This window comes from Vulpes lagopus, chromosome 6 (assembly GCF_018345385.1).
Source record: "Vulpes lagopus strain Blue_001 chromosome 6, ASM1834538v1, whole genome shotgun sequence".
Taxonomy (NCBI): Eukaryota; Metazoa; Chordata; class Mammalia; order Carnivora; family Canidae; genus Vulpes; species Vulpes lagopus.
Window position 1 is genome coordinate 27,308,754 of NC_054829.1, and position 18,767 is coordinate 27,327,520.

At 47.2% G+C, this 18,767-nt stretch overlaps 1 protein-coding gene across 8 annotated transcripts in view; it reads left to right on the forward strand.

The window, feature by feature from the left end:
- The window catches only part of DPF3 (double PHD fingers 3), a 257,146-nt gene that overhangs the window by 174,414 nt on the left and 63,965 nt on the right, over positions 1-18,767 (forward strand). For all 8 annotated transcript variants that reach the window (XR_005988341.1, XR_005988340.1, XR_005988342.1 and 5 more), the window contains one exon: positions 16,901-17,029. Coding sequence is in view for 5 of the 8 variants with exons in the window: in XM_041758213.1 (XP_041614147.1) it covers positions 16,901-17,029 (129 nt within the window). In the remaining 3 variants the exon portion in view is untranslated. The remainder of the gene's footprint in view (positions 1-16,900; positions 17,030-18,767) is intronic.

Below are 18,767 nucleotides of genomic sequence, written 5' to 3' on the forward strand. Positions count from 1 at the left end.
GAGCGTTAAGATGGAAACATCCTTAACTGGCCATTGTCAAAGGCCAGACCTATTCCTCTTCCCTCAGTTCCAGAAGTTCCATTAACAGGTACTAATCTGACTTGGGCATAGCCCTTGCACATGTCAGTTTAGATGGACATTTCAAATGTTGCCTTGGCCACCAAGAGATGTAGAATATTCTTGATCTATTGCCTTGGCTGTTGTAGGGGTCATAATTTTGGTGTAAGGCTCTCCTGCCTTCAAAACACTGCCCTTGAGCCTCCATGCTTTTCACTTAGCATGATCTGGGTGCGCTTGTCAAAAACTCAAAATGGGGTGGCATGTTGGAGTTTAGAGCTTGCTTCATGATGTGGCTTCCTCTAAATCATCAGGCAAAGACTAATTGCAGATACCATTTATTTTTTATTTTGTTCACAGGATTTGGGGGTAGATGTTCATAGAGTGAGCAATGCAATGTAGTTAAAGGGATCAGACCTTTAAAAATATCCAGACTCTAGGATCTGAGGGTGACTCCTGTGCACTTTGGTCAATCAACTTAGTCAACAGATGTCCATCAGCCATTCCTCAAATGTTTGAAATCATTAACATACTTTGGCCAAGACCTTTCTTGGGATTAGCGTTGGTTTTGCCTAACCCCACGCTCCTTTCTTCATGTAACATTGCCTTCTGTATTAGTGTGCTGTGCTCAGGCTGCCATAACAAAAACCACAGACTGGGGGGCTTAAAGGACAGAAATTAATTTTCTTGCTCTTCTGGAGGCTGCAAATCCCAGACCAATGTGTCATCGGGGTTGGCTCTCTTAGAGATTTCTGTCCTTGACTTACAGGCTTCCGTTCTCTCACTGCCTCTTTACCTGGTGGTCTCTCTGTGTTCACTTACCCTTGTTCTATGTGTCCAAATTTCCTCTTATAAGGCTACCAGTCAGATTGAATTAGGGCCCACTATACCTTAATCACCTCTTGAAAGGCCCTGTCCCCAAAGAGTCACATTCTGAGGCCCTGGGGGCTGAGGTTTCAACATACACATTTGGGGAGGGAACCCAATTCAGCCCCTACACCTTCTTTAGTTCTTACTCACTTGAGGGGTTCAAACCTTTTGTGTGACAGACCCTCATTTTCTTACCTGCTATTGTCATCCAGACAGAACCTGGGAAGCAGGGCAGGAGCGTCTGACAGAGTTGCCCACCTCCCCTTGCCAGCTTCTTTCTGAGTCATGCTGAACTCTCTCTCTCTCCTCCTTGGGGAGAGGCTCCCTTGGTTCAGTCTTTCAGAAAGGAAAATGTGTGTGTGTTGGTGGGGGGGCAGCCAGAATTTATACCTCCCTGTTTCTTCTCTTATCCCTTCTCTGATCTGAGTGGCCTAGGCATACCTATTGTCTCTCCCGGCAAGGAGGCCAAGAAAGATCTCTTTTGATTGGGGTTGCTATCTGGAAAGTATTTATTAGCCATGGTTGCTCTCTCTGAAGTGTTTGTTAACTTGGTATTATTATCCCACTCCCCCCAGTGCTGGCTTATCTTCTTTACATCTCTTCTCAAATGTCAAGCCATTGGGTCCCTGCCTCGAGGTGCTTTACTCATGCAATAGGGTTTGGAATGCTTCTCTTTTGTCTGTGTCTCTTTTGTGTGTGTGCCCAGTGATGGCAACAACAGAGGCAAGTTCCTCCTGGTCCCTAGGTACACTACAGTCCCGAAGAGGATCAAGGAAATCTCTTCCTTAGGCATCCCCACTGGCTCCCCTGTGCCCACACCTGCTGGCTGTTGACATCCAGGGTGGGCACTGGCGTATTTCTTTCTGTCCACCAGGATCTCCTCATGTGCTCTCGGGAGCCAGTGTTTTCTGTCTCCTGATATTTTCACCCTGAGGCCAGATGGCTCTGCTTAGCCTGGAAGTGGTGTCTCTCCTCCTCCTCCTCGATGGAGATGTGTTCTCTGCCTGGCTGCATGTTCTCTACCCTTCCCCTCTCACCTACTGATGATAAACTGAGTTCTTCAAAAAAGCTCATCAGACGACCCATGACAAACTGAGTTCTTCAAAAAAGCTCATCGGATGACCCAAGGGTTTTAAGCTGCATAGAAAAGAATAGATGTCCCTGGGTTCATCTGGGGCCTCCTTACACGAGGAAAGTTCCAGAACTTTCACAAACACCTTTTAATAACATCTGCTCACAATGCCTCTGAGAACTCTGGGATTAACTCCAATTTTGCTAGCAAGGAGAGTATGGCAGGAAGGCCCCCCGATCCACAGAAGCCATCCCTTCCCTCTTCCCCAGTTTCTCTGAACAAATCTAAGAGACAGCAGCTCTTCCCAGGTTCTCTGCACCACGCATGCCACCAATCTGTTTGCTGCTCCGAATGTCTGCTCTGTTCCCTCCCACATTCCCCTGGTGAACAGCCCCCCAACCATTTTCTCGTGAGCGCTAATTGCCAGCATCATTAATACCCAGTCATTAGCTGCTCCCACTGTTTGGGGTGGGGGTGGGCTCCCATCCATCCTGCCCCTAAATGCCACTGGGGCTGTGTGGTGAATTGAATGCGACAGCTCTGCAGCATCTAAGGTCCCAGCTTTGTGATCCTTCCTTGGCAAGGCTTTTGGGCATAGGGGCAGGGTTGGGGGGGGGGTTGGGCAGGGAGAGGAGGGAGGCAGGAGAGCTGAATCCAAGAGGCTAATCTGCAGTCCCTCCAGGAAAAGTTCTGGACGCCAGCGAAGTGGGAATGCTGACTTCTCCCTCTTTAGCAGAGCTGCAGGGTAGCCCAGCTGCTTGTGAGCCCATGCAGGCCGATGGGAAAATCAGCCCTACAGACTCAGGAGTTTTCTGTGGTGTGGGCATCTGCGCTTGCTTGCACCACCTGCAGCAGTAGAGACCTTTTGACTTTGGTCCGCCTGCTGTCCCTTGCCACACCCCCTGCCTGCGTCTCCAGCCAAGCGGCTGCTCACACCCATGCCTGCCGCTGCTATGGGGCACAGAGGAGTGCTGGAGCCAGCACTGACCTCCCCTCGCCCCCAGCCCTGGCCGCCAGCTCAGCAATCGACTGCCCCTGCAGTCCATGTTTTCTCGCCTTTGTTCCTTTCCTAGCCGCTCATTTTCTCCTGAGTATACACTTCTTGTCTCTTCTGCAGATTTGTCCCCTTTTCTTCATGCCCTTGCCTCTCTGCCTCAACGCCTCAATGGTAGGCAGCCCTGGGATGCTTGGAGCTTGAGCACTCACCTTGGGAGATGGTACTTTCCTGATGGGGTCTTCCCCACCTAAGCCGCCACCCTTCCCCTCTCTGTGTGAGGCTGGATTTTTCCTGCTCCTTGCATTTTTCCGACCACCTCTGTCTGCTTTCTACAAATGAAATCATCATGTATATGTACGTGTGTGTGTGTGCATGTGTGTGCATGTACATGCAGGTGAACACACACATAGACCACATGTATATGCATAAAAGGAAGGAGGACTGGGGCAGGTGAAGCCTCTGTGTGGTACCACTCAAAAGCATTCTCTCTCTTTCTTTCTCTTTTTGGTAAATATTTACTTCATTTTAAAATATTTTATTTATTTGAGAGAGAGAGAGAGAGAGAGAGCATGAGCACCAGCTGGAGGAGGGACAGAGGGAGAAGGAGAAGCAGACTCCCCGCTGAGCAGGGAGCCTGATATGGGGCTTGATCCCAGGACCCCAAGATCATGACCTGAGCCAAAGGCAGATGCTTATTTATTTATTTAGAGAGACCCCTATTTATTTATTTTAGATAGAGAATATATGAGACAGAGCAGGAAGAGGGGTGGAGGGTGAAGGAGAAGGAGGGAGAATCTCAAGGAGACTCCCCACTAAGCATGAAGCCCAACATGGGGCTCAATCCCATGACCCTGAGATCATGAACTGAACCAAAATCAAGAGTCAGGTACTTAACTGACTGAGCCCCGCAGGCACTCCTCTCAGAAGCATTCTCTCGTGACTCCTGAAATGCCACCTTGGTAAACCATCCCAGTGGGGCCAGGATAGCAGAGAGAATTGGATTAACATTTGAAACCCTTTGACCCATGCCCATAATGTCAAAACTCTTCTTGAATTTCCTTTTATCTTCTATGCACAGTGGGAATCTACCAAAGATGATATTTTCAAGGTACTTTTATGAGGTCCTAGACATGAATGGAAAAGCTGTGTAAATAGATTCAGTCTAATACATTCATCTGTCCATCCATCCATCTATCCATCCATCCATTGGTTTAGTATCTTGTGCCAAATGTTGCCTCAATCCCTGTCCCTGAGGAGCTCACAGGCTTGAAAAAGAGTGTGTAATGGAGTACGTCTAGACTAGGAAGGACAAAGAGCTCAAGGGCGCAGTACACTTTCTACCCCTTAGGGTAGTAGTGCTCCTGGTGTAGCAAAAGAATCACCTGAGAACTTGCTGGAAATGTAGATTTTTGACTTCACCAGACCTGAAACAGAGACTCTGAGGGCGGGGATGGCAATCTGTGTTTTATAGGGCTTTCTGGTACATGCAAAGGCTTGAGAACCATTGCATTAGGGGATTTCCAAAGACCTCACTGAGGAGGTGACATTCAAGTTAGCTCTGGAAGAATGAAGAGGAATTTCCCAGGAGGGAGAGGGCTTCCCAGGTAGAGGCAAAAGTGGGAGGTAGAAATAGCACAATGCCCCAGACAAGTGATAGTGGTTGGGTCTGACAGTAGCACTGGAAGAAGGTGGGAAAGTGAGTGGGAGCCACTGTTGGAAGAACCTTCTATGCCAGGTCATGTAGCTGGCATCCTGTGTGAAGAGGAGAGCCACAGTAGCTATTACTAGAAGGCAAGGACAGATGATTTATAGAGAAATTTATTTGACAGAATATTAATTGTTATATGGTATATCTCTTTTACCTAATAGCATAAATGAGTATAAAATGTTCTCTGTAACACACTTAGAGCTCCTAAGAGGGAAGTGCTTTCTTAAAATATGGATCTATAAAATTTATTTCAAGTCTGTTTCTCAGGTCTATGGAATGGAAGTTGAGTTGTCCTAGGTCCTGGGAGGTGTCAGTCTTCTGCATAGTGACAGTGTGCCTGGCACATAGCTGGGCTTTCAGTATCAGCTGAGAGAAGAAAAGACCCCACCCTACTGTGCCTTTGGAGGGCATGTTGTACTCTGCAGAACTGGAAGAGGAGAGCTGAGTTGATTAAGGGTAATGTCGGCTGATTAGATAATCTGAAAATTAGTCTGATAATGTGCAAATTACCTAAAAGAAGTATATGATGTCATTGCTACACTGATGGGAAAGATCTAACAGACGTTCCTCTCCTGACATTCCTGTCCTCTAGCATATGGCCTGGGGGCAACGAGGAGAGCTTTAAGAGAAAGAGTGAAAATTGCCTTTGACACAAGCTTAAGGATTTCGGATCACTCTGAAGGTGTCTGGAAAACCATAAAGCGCACACAATGCACCACTTACCAACCTTGATGCAGGAAATTCAGGCTTTGTTCCGGGGGGGAGAGAGGAAAATTCAGATACAGGGCTCTGTCCGGAAAAGTGAGCTGCTACTCACCTCCTGAAGAGCAGATTTGGAAGCTAACAACAGGTGTTCTTCAGGTGAATTATTATTTAACTAAACAGTTTGCAAAGCAAGGGAAGAGAAACGTGAGGGGTCGCCCTGGCCTTGAGGATATACTTGGAGTTAATTTTTCAGACCTTTCATCTAGGAGAATGGCAATGGAATTGGCCAGGCTAGAGTGTGAGTCATGACCCTGCCACTCAGCCATCTTGTGTCTGTGTGAATGTGGGTCAGTTACTCACACTTCTTTGCTCCTTTGTTGCCTCATCTGTAAGATGGAGAGAATAACCGTATTGACCTCATGGGGCTGTCGTGAGTCTTCAGCGAGATGATGTGGGTGTTTGGCACCATGCCTGCACATTGCGAATGTGGATATCCCATCTCTGTGCCATTCGGACCAACAGAGCATGTCTATGACCACAGATGGTTAATCTGAGTCAGGGCCCGTCTGTGGCTGTGTGATACCAGGAAGCTAACTGCCTGTGGGGGTCTCATTGGCATCAGGCATAGCTATCAGAGCCCAGCCTGGCCCTGGCACATCCTTTTCTAAACCTTAGATGTAGGACAGCAACCCTTCTGTACAGTCTAAACATGAGTATTTATTGAGCATTTACTGTGCATGTGCTCATTTGTGGGACTAAGTATAATTGGGCCTCTAAAAAAGCCTAACATGTGGTCTTAGCCCTAGGACAGTTTCTGGTTTAATTGGGGAAATAAGATGGATGCAGGAAACCCAGAAGGAGGAAGCTGTGGAGTAGAGTCGAAGCAGTATAGCTTTGCTGTATTTGCCATCCCATTTCCCCAGGACGGGGCATCCACCCACCACTTGCCTTTCTGGGAGCCCCCTTTATTTCTCTCACATTTTGGGCCTACTTATCTAGAATGTTCTGGATTGAAGTATTGCATATCCTGAGTAATGACAATAATAATACCTGCTGACATTCCTTGAATGTGTCAGACACTGCGCTAGGCATGCCACATTTCTCGCTTTCATTCCTTGTAGCAGTCCTGTGAGTAAGGTAGGTGCTGTGTCCCCTGGAAGACACCAAGGTACATAGACTCCAACTGATGTGCTCCTGGACATGGAACGTGAATGTGAATTCTCCTGTCATGTGTCCCTTCTTGGGAAACTTCTTTAGGCCTCTGATTTTTTCTCCCTGCCTTTATCAGAAATAAAATTTTTTTATAAAGGAGGAGAAAGTGGGGGAAGAAATGCCAGAAAGCCTACTAGGTGCCAGGTACTTCACATGCATCATCTCATGTAAGGTTTATAGCCCATACGGCATGTGCTGTGACTCTCATTTTGCAGAGGAGGAGACTGAGGTTCAGAAAGTTTGCATCACTAACCCAAGTCACATGGTTACCAAGATTGGGAAGCTGACATGTGAATGTGCTTAAATTGGACACCATTCAATTAAGTCAGGACATTGGAAACTCAAGTGATGGATTCTAATCTCAAAGATGGGATCTTTTACTTGTAGTCCAATTGTGAAGTGCATCATAGCACACAGAGGCTTTTTGAAAGAAATGAATGTATTCATGGGCACTTATCTGGGACTGCCTAATAAAATACCATAGACTAGGTGGCTTAAACCATAGGGACTTATTTCTCACAGTCTTGGAGACTGGAAGTCCAATATAAAAGTGCTGATGTGTAGGTGTTTGGTGGGGATTCTCCTCTTGGGTTGGAGGTGGCCATCTTCTTTCTGTGTCCTCGCAGGGCTTTTCCTTGATATATCATGGTAGAGAGAAGCAAACTCTCTAGTGTCTCCTCTTCTTCTTCTTTTAAAGATTTTATTTATTTATTCATGAGAGACACAGAGAGAGAGGCAGAGACATAGAGAGAGGGAGAAGCAGACTCCCTATGAGGAGCCTGATGTGGGACTTGATCCCAGGACCCCAGCATCATGGCCTGAGCCAAAGGCAGACACTTAACGACTGAGCCACCCAGGCATCCCTAGTGTCTTTTCTTATAAGGACCCTAATCCCGCCATCCTCATGACCTCATCTAAACCTAACCACCTCCAAATACCATCACAATGAGGGATAGGGTTTCAAATGTGTTTTGGGGGAGACACAATCCAGTCCATAGGAGGCACATCTAATCTTCAAAGTGAACTTTAGCTTTTTGTGGTATTATGTGAACACCCCCATTACAAATACGGCCTGAGAGTTTAATTCGTCAATGAGTCTTACTCTAGAAAAAAAGTCACACGTCACTTAGTTCAATAATTTTCCTATATCTTTCTCTCATTTGTGTCTCGCTGTCTTTCCTATCCTAGCTCTTCTATATATCTCTTTCTGATCCTGTTCTTGAAAAACAATAATGCTGTGCCTAAAGTGAAAATCCTAGGATTCATCCTTGCCTTTATTTTCCTTCACCACCTGTTATCAGCTTCTCCTCCAAAATGTATTCCAAATCTGTTTTCCTTTCTTCATCTCCTGGCCTCCACCAGCATCTGCTTGGGTCACTGCAACTTCTTTATTTGGTCTGTCAGCCTATTTTTACTCTGTGGAGTAGCCAAAGGGGTCTTTTTATTTATTTTTATTAAAAACAATTTTTTTTAAAGTAGGCTCCACACCCAGTGCAGAGCACAATGCAGGGCTTGAACTCACAACCGTGAGATCAAGACCTGAGTGGAGATCAAGAGTTGGATGCTTACCCAACTGAGCCCCCCAGGCCCCCCAGGTATTTTTAAAGTATAAAAGATTATACCATATTCCACTCTCAAAACTTATATCACACTTGAATATGATCCAAACTTCTCACCTTGAGGGCCTGCATTTTTCTCCTCAAAGTGTGATCAGCAGCTTCAACATCAGCTGGGACTCCGGTGACCCACTCATCCAGGTTTGCCCAGGACATTGCCAGTTGTAGACTGGAAGTCCTGTGCCCTGGGAACCCCTCAGCGCCAGGCAAACCTAGATGGTTGGCTACCCAGTGGGGGAGCTTGTAAGAAATGTGGAATCTTCATCTCTAAGCCAGACCTATGAATCCTACTCTGAATTTTAGTGAGATGCCTAAATGGTTTCTTTGCGTAGCACTCGAATTTGAGAAGCCCTGAACTCCAGGGCCTGCCATCTATTCTGACTTAACTTCCCTCAGGTATGTGGTTTCTGTGCCCACGGTGGGTCAGAAGTAGGTGGGCCTGGGCTACACTGCCTAGGTTTAGAGCCCATGTAGCTGCTTACTAACATACGACGTTAGACAAACTATCTAGCTGCCTTGTGTCATGAGTATCACCTACGTAAAATCAGAACATCTGCGCATCTATCTCATAGGGTTATGTGAAGATGAAGTAAGTCCATTCATTAACGGAAAATGTGTGTGATGCACATGTGGCATGAGAGCAGTGATTCTCAAGCTTGAGCGCATTAGAATCACCTGTTTCTCAAAACGGAGACTGCTGGATCCTACCGCAGGATTTTGGATTCAGTAGGTCTGGTGTGAGGGGCCTAGAATTTGCATTTTTAACAAGTTCCCAGGTGAACCACTGCCTTAGAGAAATCCACCTTTTGGAGACCGATGTTCATTTTTTTTCTTTTTTTCTTTTGGATTCACCAAATTGGATAACTGGCCAGGAACCAGGTCGCACTGTTAAATCCAGGGGATAGACTAGGTTTTCACTCTTTTCTAAGGCTCGGTCCTACCATGGCAAACGTGTCTGTGGCTCCCAGCACCTGCTTCCTGGCTTGCTTTCTGGGTATGTCCCCTGTCTGGGCTCTCATCCCTGGGCTGGGCTGACTCTTCTGCTCTGTGATCTCTTGACTTGGTCCTCATCCTTAGGTCGGATACTAGAGGCACATCCTTTGCCTTTTCTTGAGTACTGCTTTTCAGTCTGAGAGACCTGGAAAATGCTGGTCCACGTGGGCTGCTGGGTTGACGTAGCTGAGTCTGCTGGAAGTGGTGGCGAGGAGGGGTGGAGAGAGGCAAGGCTGAGCAAGAGACAAAGGGGACTTGCTGAATTCTAATATCCCAATAATAATATCCTGACAACTTAAACGGACGAGGCATCCTGCTCTAAAGCACAGAGATGTCCTGCGATTCTCAAAGGGGAATGACACCACTTCATTCAGAGCTCTGTTGACATAGTTACTCTCAGATTAAACGTTTTTCCCTTCAACTGACTCATTTGGTGGCAATAACAAGTTGCTATGCCAGGCCATGAACTGACCCACATGACCTTCCACTGGAAAATTGAAATATCTTCTTGTGCTTTCCCTAATCAGCACTGCCAAGAGTAATCAGCTTTGCTTGGTCTTTCCCTCGCTTTTCCGAAGCATCAGTGACAGACTCGAAGTTGCCAGCCTAAGGCTGGAGCACAAAGGACATTATGGAGGAGTCATGTGACCACCCAGCCCCAGAATCGGGGATGTGGTATCCGAATGCCTGGCAAATCACTGCTCTTACCAAATACGTCCTGACATCGATGCAAGCGGACATGGTTTCTGTTTTTACGGCACATTGTTTAGGAGCAAATATTCTTAGGGTGTGTGTCCAACGGTGTGAATTTTGTACTCCATAAAGATGGAGGAAAAGAAGGTAGATGCAAGGAAGGGTGGAGTGGCTGCCACCACATTTAAAAGAGCTGCTCAAACACAGAGTAAGGCAGCCTGTCTTCTCTCCAGCTGTTGCGAGGCCCCTGGGGAGAGGCCCTCAAATATGGGGTTCAAGGGGCTCTGGGGCCAGCTGAGCCTGGGAGTTCTTAACTCCTCCCATCCTGGTTTTCCAAGAAATGCCTCAGGGAGAGGATCCCAGAGAGCGGCTGGCCCATGGGCTTTCTCCAACCACAGGGATAAAGGGACTCTGATGGGTCCCCACTTACTTCTGTTGCTCCCTCTTTCTGTCCCCGTGATGAACAGGACTGGTGCTGGCCGTGCCTTAGAATGGTCTCTCGGTACCCCGGGGGACATTGACATCCATTCAACTCCTAGTCTTTGACTTCCCTTTGCCTGAGTTTTTTCTTTCTTCCAAAAGCCCGTGGGAAGATGGTCCGTCCTCTTGTTAAGTATTTACTGCCAGCGCTGGGTCCATCACCGGGCTGGGTGCTGGGGATTCCACCAGTAAGGATGCTGCTCCGGCCCTCAGGGGGCTCAGGGGCCAACAGGGACAGAGACACGGCCACGCACACGGCACAGGGGGCTGAGTTCCTCTGGGTTTGGAAGACCTCACTTTTCTCATCCTTCCTTCACCCCATTATAATCATTGAATCATAGGCCAGAAGGGACCTTATGATGTCACCTAGCCTATTCTCCAGCCTCTAGCTAGGCATGTGCTCCACCCCGGGGGCCCAGGGAAATCCTCAGAGCAGCACGCTCCTCCTCCGGTGCCTTTGTTGGACCCGCTTCGCTCCCAGCTTTCCTGCAGCATGCTCTGCCCTTTCAGCTCTTTTCTTTCTCATGTTGTCCCGAACAACACAGACTGTGGCCAATTTCGGTCCATCCATAAACTTGGAGACTTATTAAATCAGCCCTTGGCCTTCCGTTCTCCCAGCAGACGATCCTCAGTGCCTGGAATTACTCTGCATTAGCAGCCCTGCCTCCTTCCTCCTTACCGCACATTCACTTTGTCCCCAGTGCTGGGTGACACGATGGCCCATGAGGGAGAGCGAGATCTCTGCCTGTTGAGGACTCTGGCAGCCTCATGGGCAAGTGTGTGTGTGTGTGTGTGTGTGTGTGTATATGTGTGTGTTGGGGAGGGGGTCACTGGTGTCTACTTCCCTGCTGGGCTCCCCAGTCCCCTTGCCTTTCCACATTCAGGGAGGTAAGCATCATTTGTCTTCCTTCTGGAGCGCTGGGGTGGGGCTTGAGTTGCTGTTAGTGGCCAAAAAGAACAGGCCTGAATGGAATCCCAACATTTTTATTCCTTGGATCTGTAGGATTTATTTTTTCATCAGTTCTAGGGAAGCAGTGAAAAAAGGTGTCAGGCCTTGGGGATAATTTATATGAGTAAACACGTAAGGAGTAGGGTGAGCAAGAGCATGAGAATTAAGGCCATTTATCCAGGCTTTGAGGCTCTGTTTGCCCTCTGGTCCGGCCTTCCCCACAGTCTTTATCTTACTACCTTAACCCTCTCCTTGCTCTGCTCCGCCTGGGCCTGATCTCGGTGCAGCTGCCCCAGTGCCCGCCGCTGCCCGCCCCTCCCGAGGCCCTCATGGAAGGCTGGGTCCAGGCTAGCAAGATGTGGTGGTGGCCTCCAGCTGAGGCCTGCTCACTGATTCCCCTGATTCCGCAGGGAAGGCACGTTGGCTTCCACCCTCCCTCCTCTCGCCCAGCCGGTCTCCCGCGTGTCCTGCGTGGCCAGCCTGGGGCTGCCTTTCTGCATTCCCTCTTTCCTCTCCCCTTTTCTTCCCTCCGTCCTTCGAAGATGCGCTCTGCACAGCCAAGTGGCACCGGCTAGGATGCTTTACACTTGAGAGATGAAGTAATAACAGGTGGCAAGACCAGAGGCTGCCGGAGCCCAGGATTCCGGTTGCCATGGAAACAGGTCAGCCCTGTGGACGGATGGGAACTGTCAGCCAGTGGAGGGTGGTGGGGGAGCAGTGAGAGGGGTGAGGAGAGGCTCAGCTCCTCCTGGAGGGCTTTTCTCACCATGCCCCCCCCCCCCCCCACATCCCAGTTCCCCAAGGGCCACACACCCCAACTCGCGGGCCCTGGAGGAAAGAGCTGCTGGGCTGTGCGGCTGGGTGGCAGGCACAGAGCAGGGCCGCGTGCCTGCGCACACCAGGCCCTGGCAGGCGGTCTGAGCGTCTGCTCAGGATGTGAAGTCATGCTTTTGTGGATGTGCCGTGGGGGAGGCTAAACTTCTGGCATGCTTCCTATTTCCCTAGGACACTTGGGACACAGCTTTGGTCTTGGCAGAACCGGATGAGGGGCTGTTGCTGGTGGCCAGACTGTCCCCGCCACTCCTTCCTTTCATGAGTGGCAGGCATATCGCAGCAGAGATCAGCCCTGTGTGGGTGGTAGTTTTACCAAAGATATGGGGCCTTGTTTGCCATAGACACGTGGCCTGATTGAAGTATACGCTAATACCTTTCCAGAATGACCGCTCATTCTGAGTGTGGTGGTGGGACTATTTGGGGCTTGGCTTTTCCTTTCTCCTGGTTGGATTTGAATGCTCCCTCCCATCTTCTCTTTATTTATTTAGATCTGTGTGTGTTTCTTCATGAACTTTGTTCTCGATTTCCATTCTGTCCCCCCACTTTGTGCGTTTTAGAGCTATCTCCCCCAGGTAAATTCCTAAACTCTTAAGGCTCACTTTATTTTCTCGGCAGCTTCCTTGTATCTCTTATATGATCTTAGTCCATGAACATTAATCAACAGAAAACCAAATCCATCATTATGGACGCTGCCATCGAGATACCACTCAGATCTTTGCCCTCTTGTTGTCTTATTCTATAAAGTGGGACTCAATTTCCCATAAGCAGAAGCAGAATCTCTATTTAAATCCCTCTTGCAAGGTCTGTGTGAGCTTCCTATTTATAGTAAAATCCTTTTTATAATGATCTCATACACAGTACCAGGAAATTGCTCATGGCTGGGTCAGGCCATAGGCCAGTATAGCTGTGGTGTAAGCTTTACTTAAAAAAATTCCTTCCAGAGCCTCTGAATTCTCTGGAGAAGTGTTTTCACAGAGTATGTGGCAATAAACAGGATCACCCAGTATAGATTACTGTGGTAGGGACATTAAATTTAAGTTCAAAGGGAATTTCTGCTTTTATCAGGCCAATCTCAATCATTTTTATCCCTTTGGGCTTCCTAAATGACGTATTGGGTGAATCAAGTTGACTCTAAGGGGATTTATGAAATATTTTGTATGCAAGGTATGGCCAGGAAGTGTTTGTCTCTGGATTTTCCAGGAGGCAGAGAGTCTCTGGGGACATAGACAACCCAGGGGTGAAGCCAGCCCCATAATCTCTTTGGGTTTTAGTTACCTCGTCTTCCAATAATCCCCACTTTACAACGTTTTTGTGAGAATCAATGAAACAACATATGTAAAGCATCCAGCGGAAGATCTGTCACAGTTTTATAGTGTAATAAATGTCTGCTGCTTTTTATTTTCAAGAAACCGTTGAACAAGAGGAAGGCTGAGTGGGTAGGAGCAACCTGGCATCCCCTCCCAGAGACAATGAGTCCTACGCTTCATCATATGAATCTTACGCTTTCTTATATATTTGTATACAAATGATGTTTCTCCTACCGTTGCTGTTATTCTTCCAGCAACCCAGGACCCTCAGCCACCCACTCATGTTTACTCTGGGAGCTAGACCTGACACCAGGCCAGATGACTGACCAATCAATTTGGACATGGGCTGGCATGTCTCTCTCTGAGGACTTGGGAATTAAGCCATGTAGTGGATGATATTCAGAGCGACAGATAACTCTACCACAGGGAAAGCAAACACAGTGCTCTGTCCCCACTAGGAGGATGTCCCAAGGGTGTCACTGGGCTGTCTACTCACATCTCTGCCATCCTTTTCTAAGCCATTCATCCTACACATTGTGGTGAACCATTTCCTGTGTGCTGGGCATGTAGGTATTCCAGTGATGAGTTAGACATGGTGCCTGACCTGAAGGAGTAGATCATTTAGTACAAGGAGTTGAGGCAGGTGTACACATGTATAAACAAGAGAAGGGTCATAAAATTGATGTCAACAGAGTGTCCTCCCCAAGTTCTGACTGGCCCTTTTAGCTGGGGAATTGGGAGAACTCTATGGGGAAACTCTCACCATGAAACCAATCGTGATTACCGAAAAGTATAAGAGAACCAGATGCAGGAGCTTCTGATTAGTCTCCCCCACACTATTTTACCAAGATGAAAAGAAGCTCTGAACTCACTATTATGAGAAGAGAGTAGGATTTTGCCAAAAATAAAACACAAGTGTTCACTGTCACTTTCTATACTGGGTCATTGCTAGACTAATATGGTACCAGTCCTGACATGTCACAACTCCACACAGTAGGGCCTACAACTGGTGTCTTACTTAGTACCTTCTTTACACCCTTGGCCAGATACTCTGTGTGGCCAGCAGCCAACACAAATGTATGTGGGGATCCTGCTCTGATTCAGTCTTCTCAGAAACTTCTTTTCATTAGATGAATTACATTCTGTTCCTTTGGTCTTTTTACACAGGACCAATTTCTCTATCACTATCTGCTTTGCCCTACTAGACCATTTCTGAATTTTTAGTTTCTTGCAGTATTAGAGTCCCTGATTCACTGAGGGCATTCTACCAATGATCTCTTGGTGTAAAGAATTACCCAAGAGTTCCTATACTCTATTCTACTTCATCCTTGTAAGTCACAAGGCATACACTGTGTTCGTGAAAACCAGATCCTTTGGTTGCGTAAAGATTTTGTGAAAGGAGAGAAAATCTGACATAATAGGGAGTCCCTAAAAGAACAGGAGAGACAGGTGGCGGGACTGGGGCTCCTGAGACTTTTAGTGGGATGATATACGTGGACTTCTTTGATTGCTTTTCATGCAGGGAAGCTACCTGTGTTGTGACTATCATCTCCCTATTTTCTTTCTAGTTCCTGTCAATCATGAAAGTCAGTTCTAGCTTACACTCAGCCCCCAAAATTTCACGTACCCCTCTTCTTCCTGTTCACCATTTGACTGATTTCTAGAATAGTCTCTGAACGAAAAAAAATCTTGAGTTTATTTGCTTTAGAGACATGCTTGGATTTTCTTACGAGAGTTCTAGAAATGTTGAAGGTGGCACATAAGAGAGAAGGAAGAAAGGAACTTTCTTCTGGTTTGGGGGAATGAGAATTTTAGAGGACACTTTTTGTAGGCGTACTGATTTCAGAGATTATTTGCAAAACCATTCCTTATGACCTGTGATGTCTTTGAGATACAGTGAGTGATGAAGACAAACCCCACACTCAAGAGGCCACAGGGTGTGGCCAGATCCTCCATTTGCCCCCAATAGCCAACACCTTTTTTGCAGGGAATTGTCTGCCTCCCAGAAGATGAAAATCAATGACTTAGAAACTGATTAACCAATCCAAATAGCAACTGATAAATGGATTAACTCTCTATAATGTAATTCTGCAAGCTTTTGTCTTCTGCCTTCCCCAGGTAAGTTTTTCTATTCCTGGAGGCAAAGCAGAGGCATGGAGGAAGCAAAGGCCAGAGGGAATCATATTAAAGTGGGTGAATCCGTTTATCACTTACTGTCTGGATGGTATTTCTGCTCACATATCTGCTTCCTTTTACAGATTTGTACCCTACGGGACCCTGATTAATGTTAGCCAGTAAATAATGAAAGATAGCAGCAGACATTGGGTATAGTGAGGAGGAAGATACCCCTGTGGTTTAGGCTGATCCCATAAACAGGCAGACTTTTCTTCTTAGTTGCAAACAGGGAGTGTTCATGTGACAAAGAAATCTCCACAATAGGGATCGAAAAACAAGAGAATGGAAGCGTTTCTCCCCATGCACAGAAACCTGTCCAAGCCTTTTCAGCCAGCCCCTAGGAAGTGAGAATGATTTCAGTGCTTGAGAATATGTGCCGTTCTCACAAGCTTCATTTTTAAGATCATGTCCTGAGATTTTTCTTTGCCTTTGGATAAGGACCTTCAGCAGGGGTGGCTTACGAAGGTCTTAAGCCTCAAGGCACACTCACTAACTCACCATTCAACCTTTCTTTGGCATGAGGCTGAGCTAAGTGTCCAGGTCTGATTCTAGGTCCTCGAGGTCTGCTGATTAACTAGTCCTGAGTTCTCTCCATCCCAGCAAGTCTGGACTCTAGGGAGGTGAGGTTGAACGAGAGTGGACACTTGTGTACCTGCCACGATATTCATCAGATTCCCCAGAAGCATCTTCAGAAGAAGCTTCCTGGAAATGCCTACAATCAGTGCTTCTTTGTTTTCATTTTCAGGGCCAGAGGAATATCTCCCTAACAAGAGCGTCTTGCCCAAGGGCAAGGCCTGGGCATGGCCCATTCTCTCTCCCTCTCACCCCACCACCGTTTATGGTTGCCGCCTGGTGTTTGAGACCTAAGTCCTGAGGTCTGGTTGTGCCGGGATGAGAGAAGAGTACTTGACTAGTAGGCCTTTTGGATGCTTTGTGCATCCAGGGAATGGAATCAGAGGAGCAGGGGAGTTTCTGTAAAAATCCAGAGATGGCTTTTGCAAATATTGCAGAAATTACACTAACCTCTGGATGGCTTGCAAGGTATTAGGACTATTGAGCTGAGGAGGATCAAAAAGAAAACAGCCCAATTTAACAACTTGGTTGTAATAAAACCTTGTGTCCTGGACTTGATATTCTTCCGGGAGCAGATTCCGCTAAACTGTGGGAGAAAAGGGGCCAATAGAAACTCGTGCCAGCCTGAAATCAGATTTTTGTTTTCAATGTTTCTATAGCCCAGAAAGGACCGGATGGGACTGTCATTCCCAACAACTACTGTGACTTCTGCCTGGGGGGCTCTAACATGAACAAGAAGAGTGGGCGGCCTGAAGAGCTGGTGTCCTGTGCAGACTGTGGACGCTCTGGTGAGTGTGGCCCCTTCTTGCATCTGTGCCCATAGACCAGGAGCTGTTCCACTTGCATCCCTCGGCCATCTTGTGTGGGGGTTGAAGGGTGGAGTGGAGAAGAGATGGCGGTGATTTTGAGTGGAGAGGAGTTTTCAGGTCATTTTGATGTTTTTCTTCTTTGAGTCTTAAGAACTGGAAGTTATGCCCTGGGTTGTAGGAAGAGGGGAAAGTTATGCCCTGGGATGCTGGCTTATTTCTTTGAGGCCTCTCCATGAGGTGGATATTTCTTTGTGTATGTTGTCATGGACAACAGCGAGGTAGTGTTGAAGAAATACCTGGAGACATGGGCCACATGCTTCCTTGTATCGGATGATGTGCACATAACAAAAAGATGTATTTGTTCTATGGATGAGCCTAGGGCACACTGGAAGAGTATGGAAACATGAATATAGAAAGAGCAGCCACATCTTAAACTGTGGGAGTCTGAGACCCCAGGGCTCATGGGCAGCTGCGTAAAGACCACCTTCATTGGCCGCTCATCCCATTTTCTCATATAAAATGGACAAAAGAGACCGGGAAAGGTCAAGGAGCAAAAGGGCAAGTGTTCTCAGGGCTGGTGTGGAGTTGACTTGGCATGTTTTGAAATTTTCGTCTTTGACATCTCCAAGGAGTAAAATGATGAAAACAGATTTTGGTCTTGTTCTCTCATTCTTGAACTGAGTTCAGGCCTTCAAGTTTTGTTCAAGATGTTTTGTTTTGCAATCCTAACCAAACCATTATCTTTGGCTGGTTGTGGTTGGTTGGTGCGACCTATCTTTCACATAGTTTTATGTGCTAGTGAAGCCAAAGCACAAGGCAGGGAGGAGAAAAGATCTCAGCTTCATCTTTAGTCTGACCCAGCCCTGACGAGCAGGTGAGATGCAGTTCAGCTGGGTGGTTGGTGTAGTAGTGAGAAGCCATCACTCCTTCCCATATTTCTCCCTTGGGGTCTTTTCTGCTCCGATGCCCAGGAGAAGGACTGAGGTGACCGCACCTGGGTTTACTGTAACAGCTCAGTTCTTCCTTTACTTTGCTTGCAAACCTGAACTTTAGTCCTTTTATATTTGGTTTCGGGGTCGGTTAGCGTTCCGGATTGACTTGAGTAGCAAATCAGTAATTGGAAGAGGACTGTGGTCTCGAGTGCACATACCCTCCGCAGTGACCTCTTAAGGACCTGACTGGGTGGCCCATCCATGTTGGTTTGTTTTCCAAACATGATACCTCACGTTGAACTCTTTCCTCTGCCGATGCTAGCTTAGAGGAGAGGGCTCGTGTGGCAGTGCACTCCGGGTTTTGAATACTTAAAAGAACATGAATAGTTTTAAAAATAATTAAAGAAAACGAAATAAGTGACATCCAATTCAGTGTTTTTTTTTACAAGCAAATTATCAGACAAAATCTCTATCGCCAGAAGCCCAGTCACCTGGCGGAGTGATATTCGAGGCTGAGCGCGATGGGCTGCTCCGGGCTGGGGGTGCATTAGAGAGGGCAGCTTCAGAATTGTCCCTGGAGACTGCTCTAATCTTCCCCTTTCCTTCCCTACAATCGGTGGGGTACTTGAATCTGATCCACGGGGAACCAGAAGTGGGCAGCTGGTATTGTCTATCCAAAGCCTCTCTCCTCACAGCCTCTATTCAGCTTTTTATCCCCCCAGGATCTGTCGGCTCCGTGACTCAGGGGCCATTTGATACCAGCCTAGGTGTTCTCGTTGCATTTG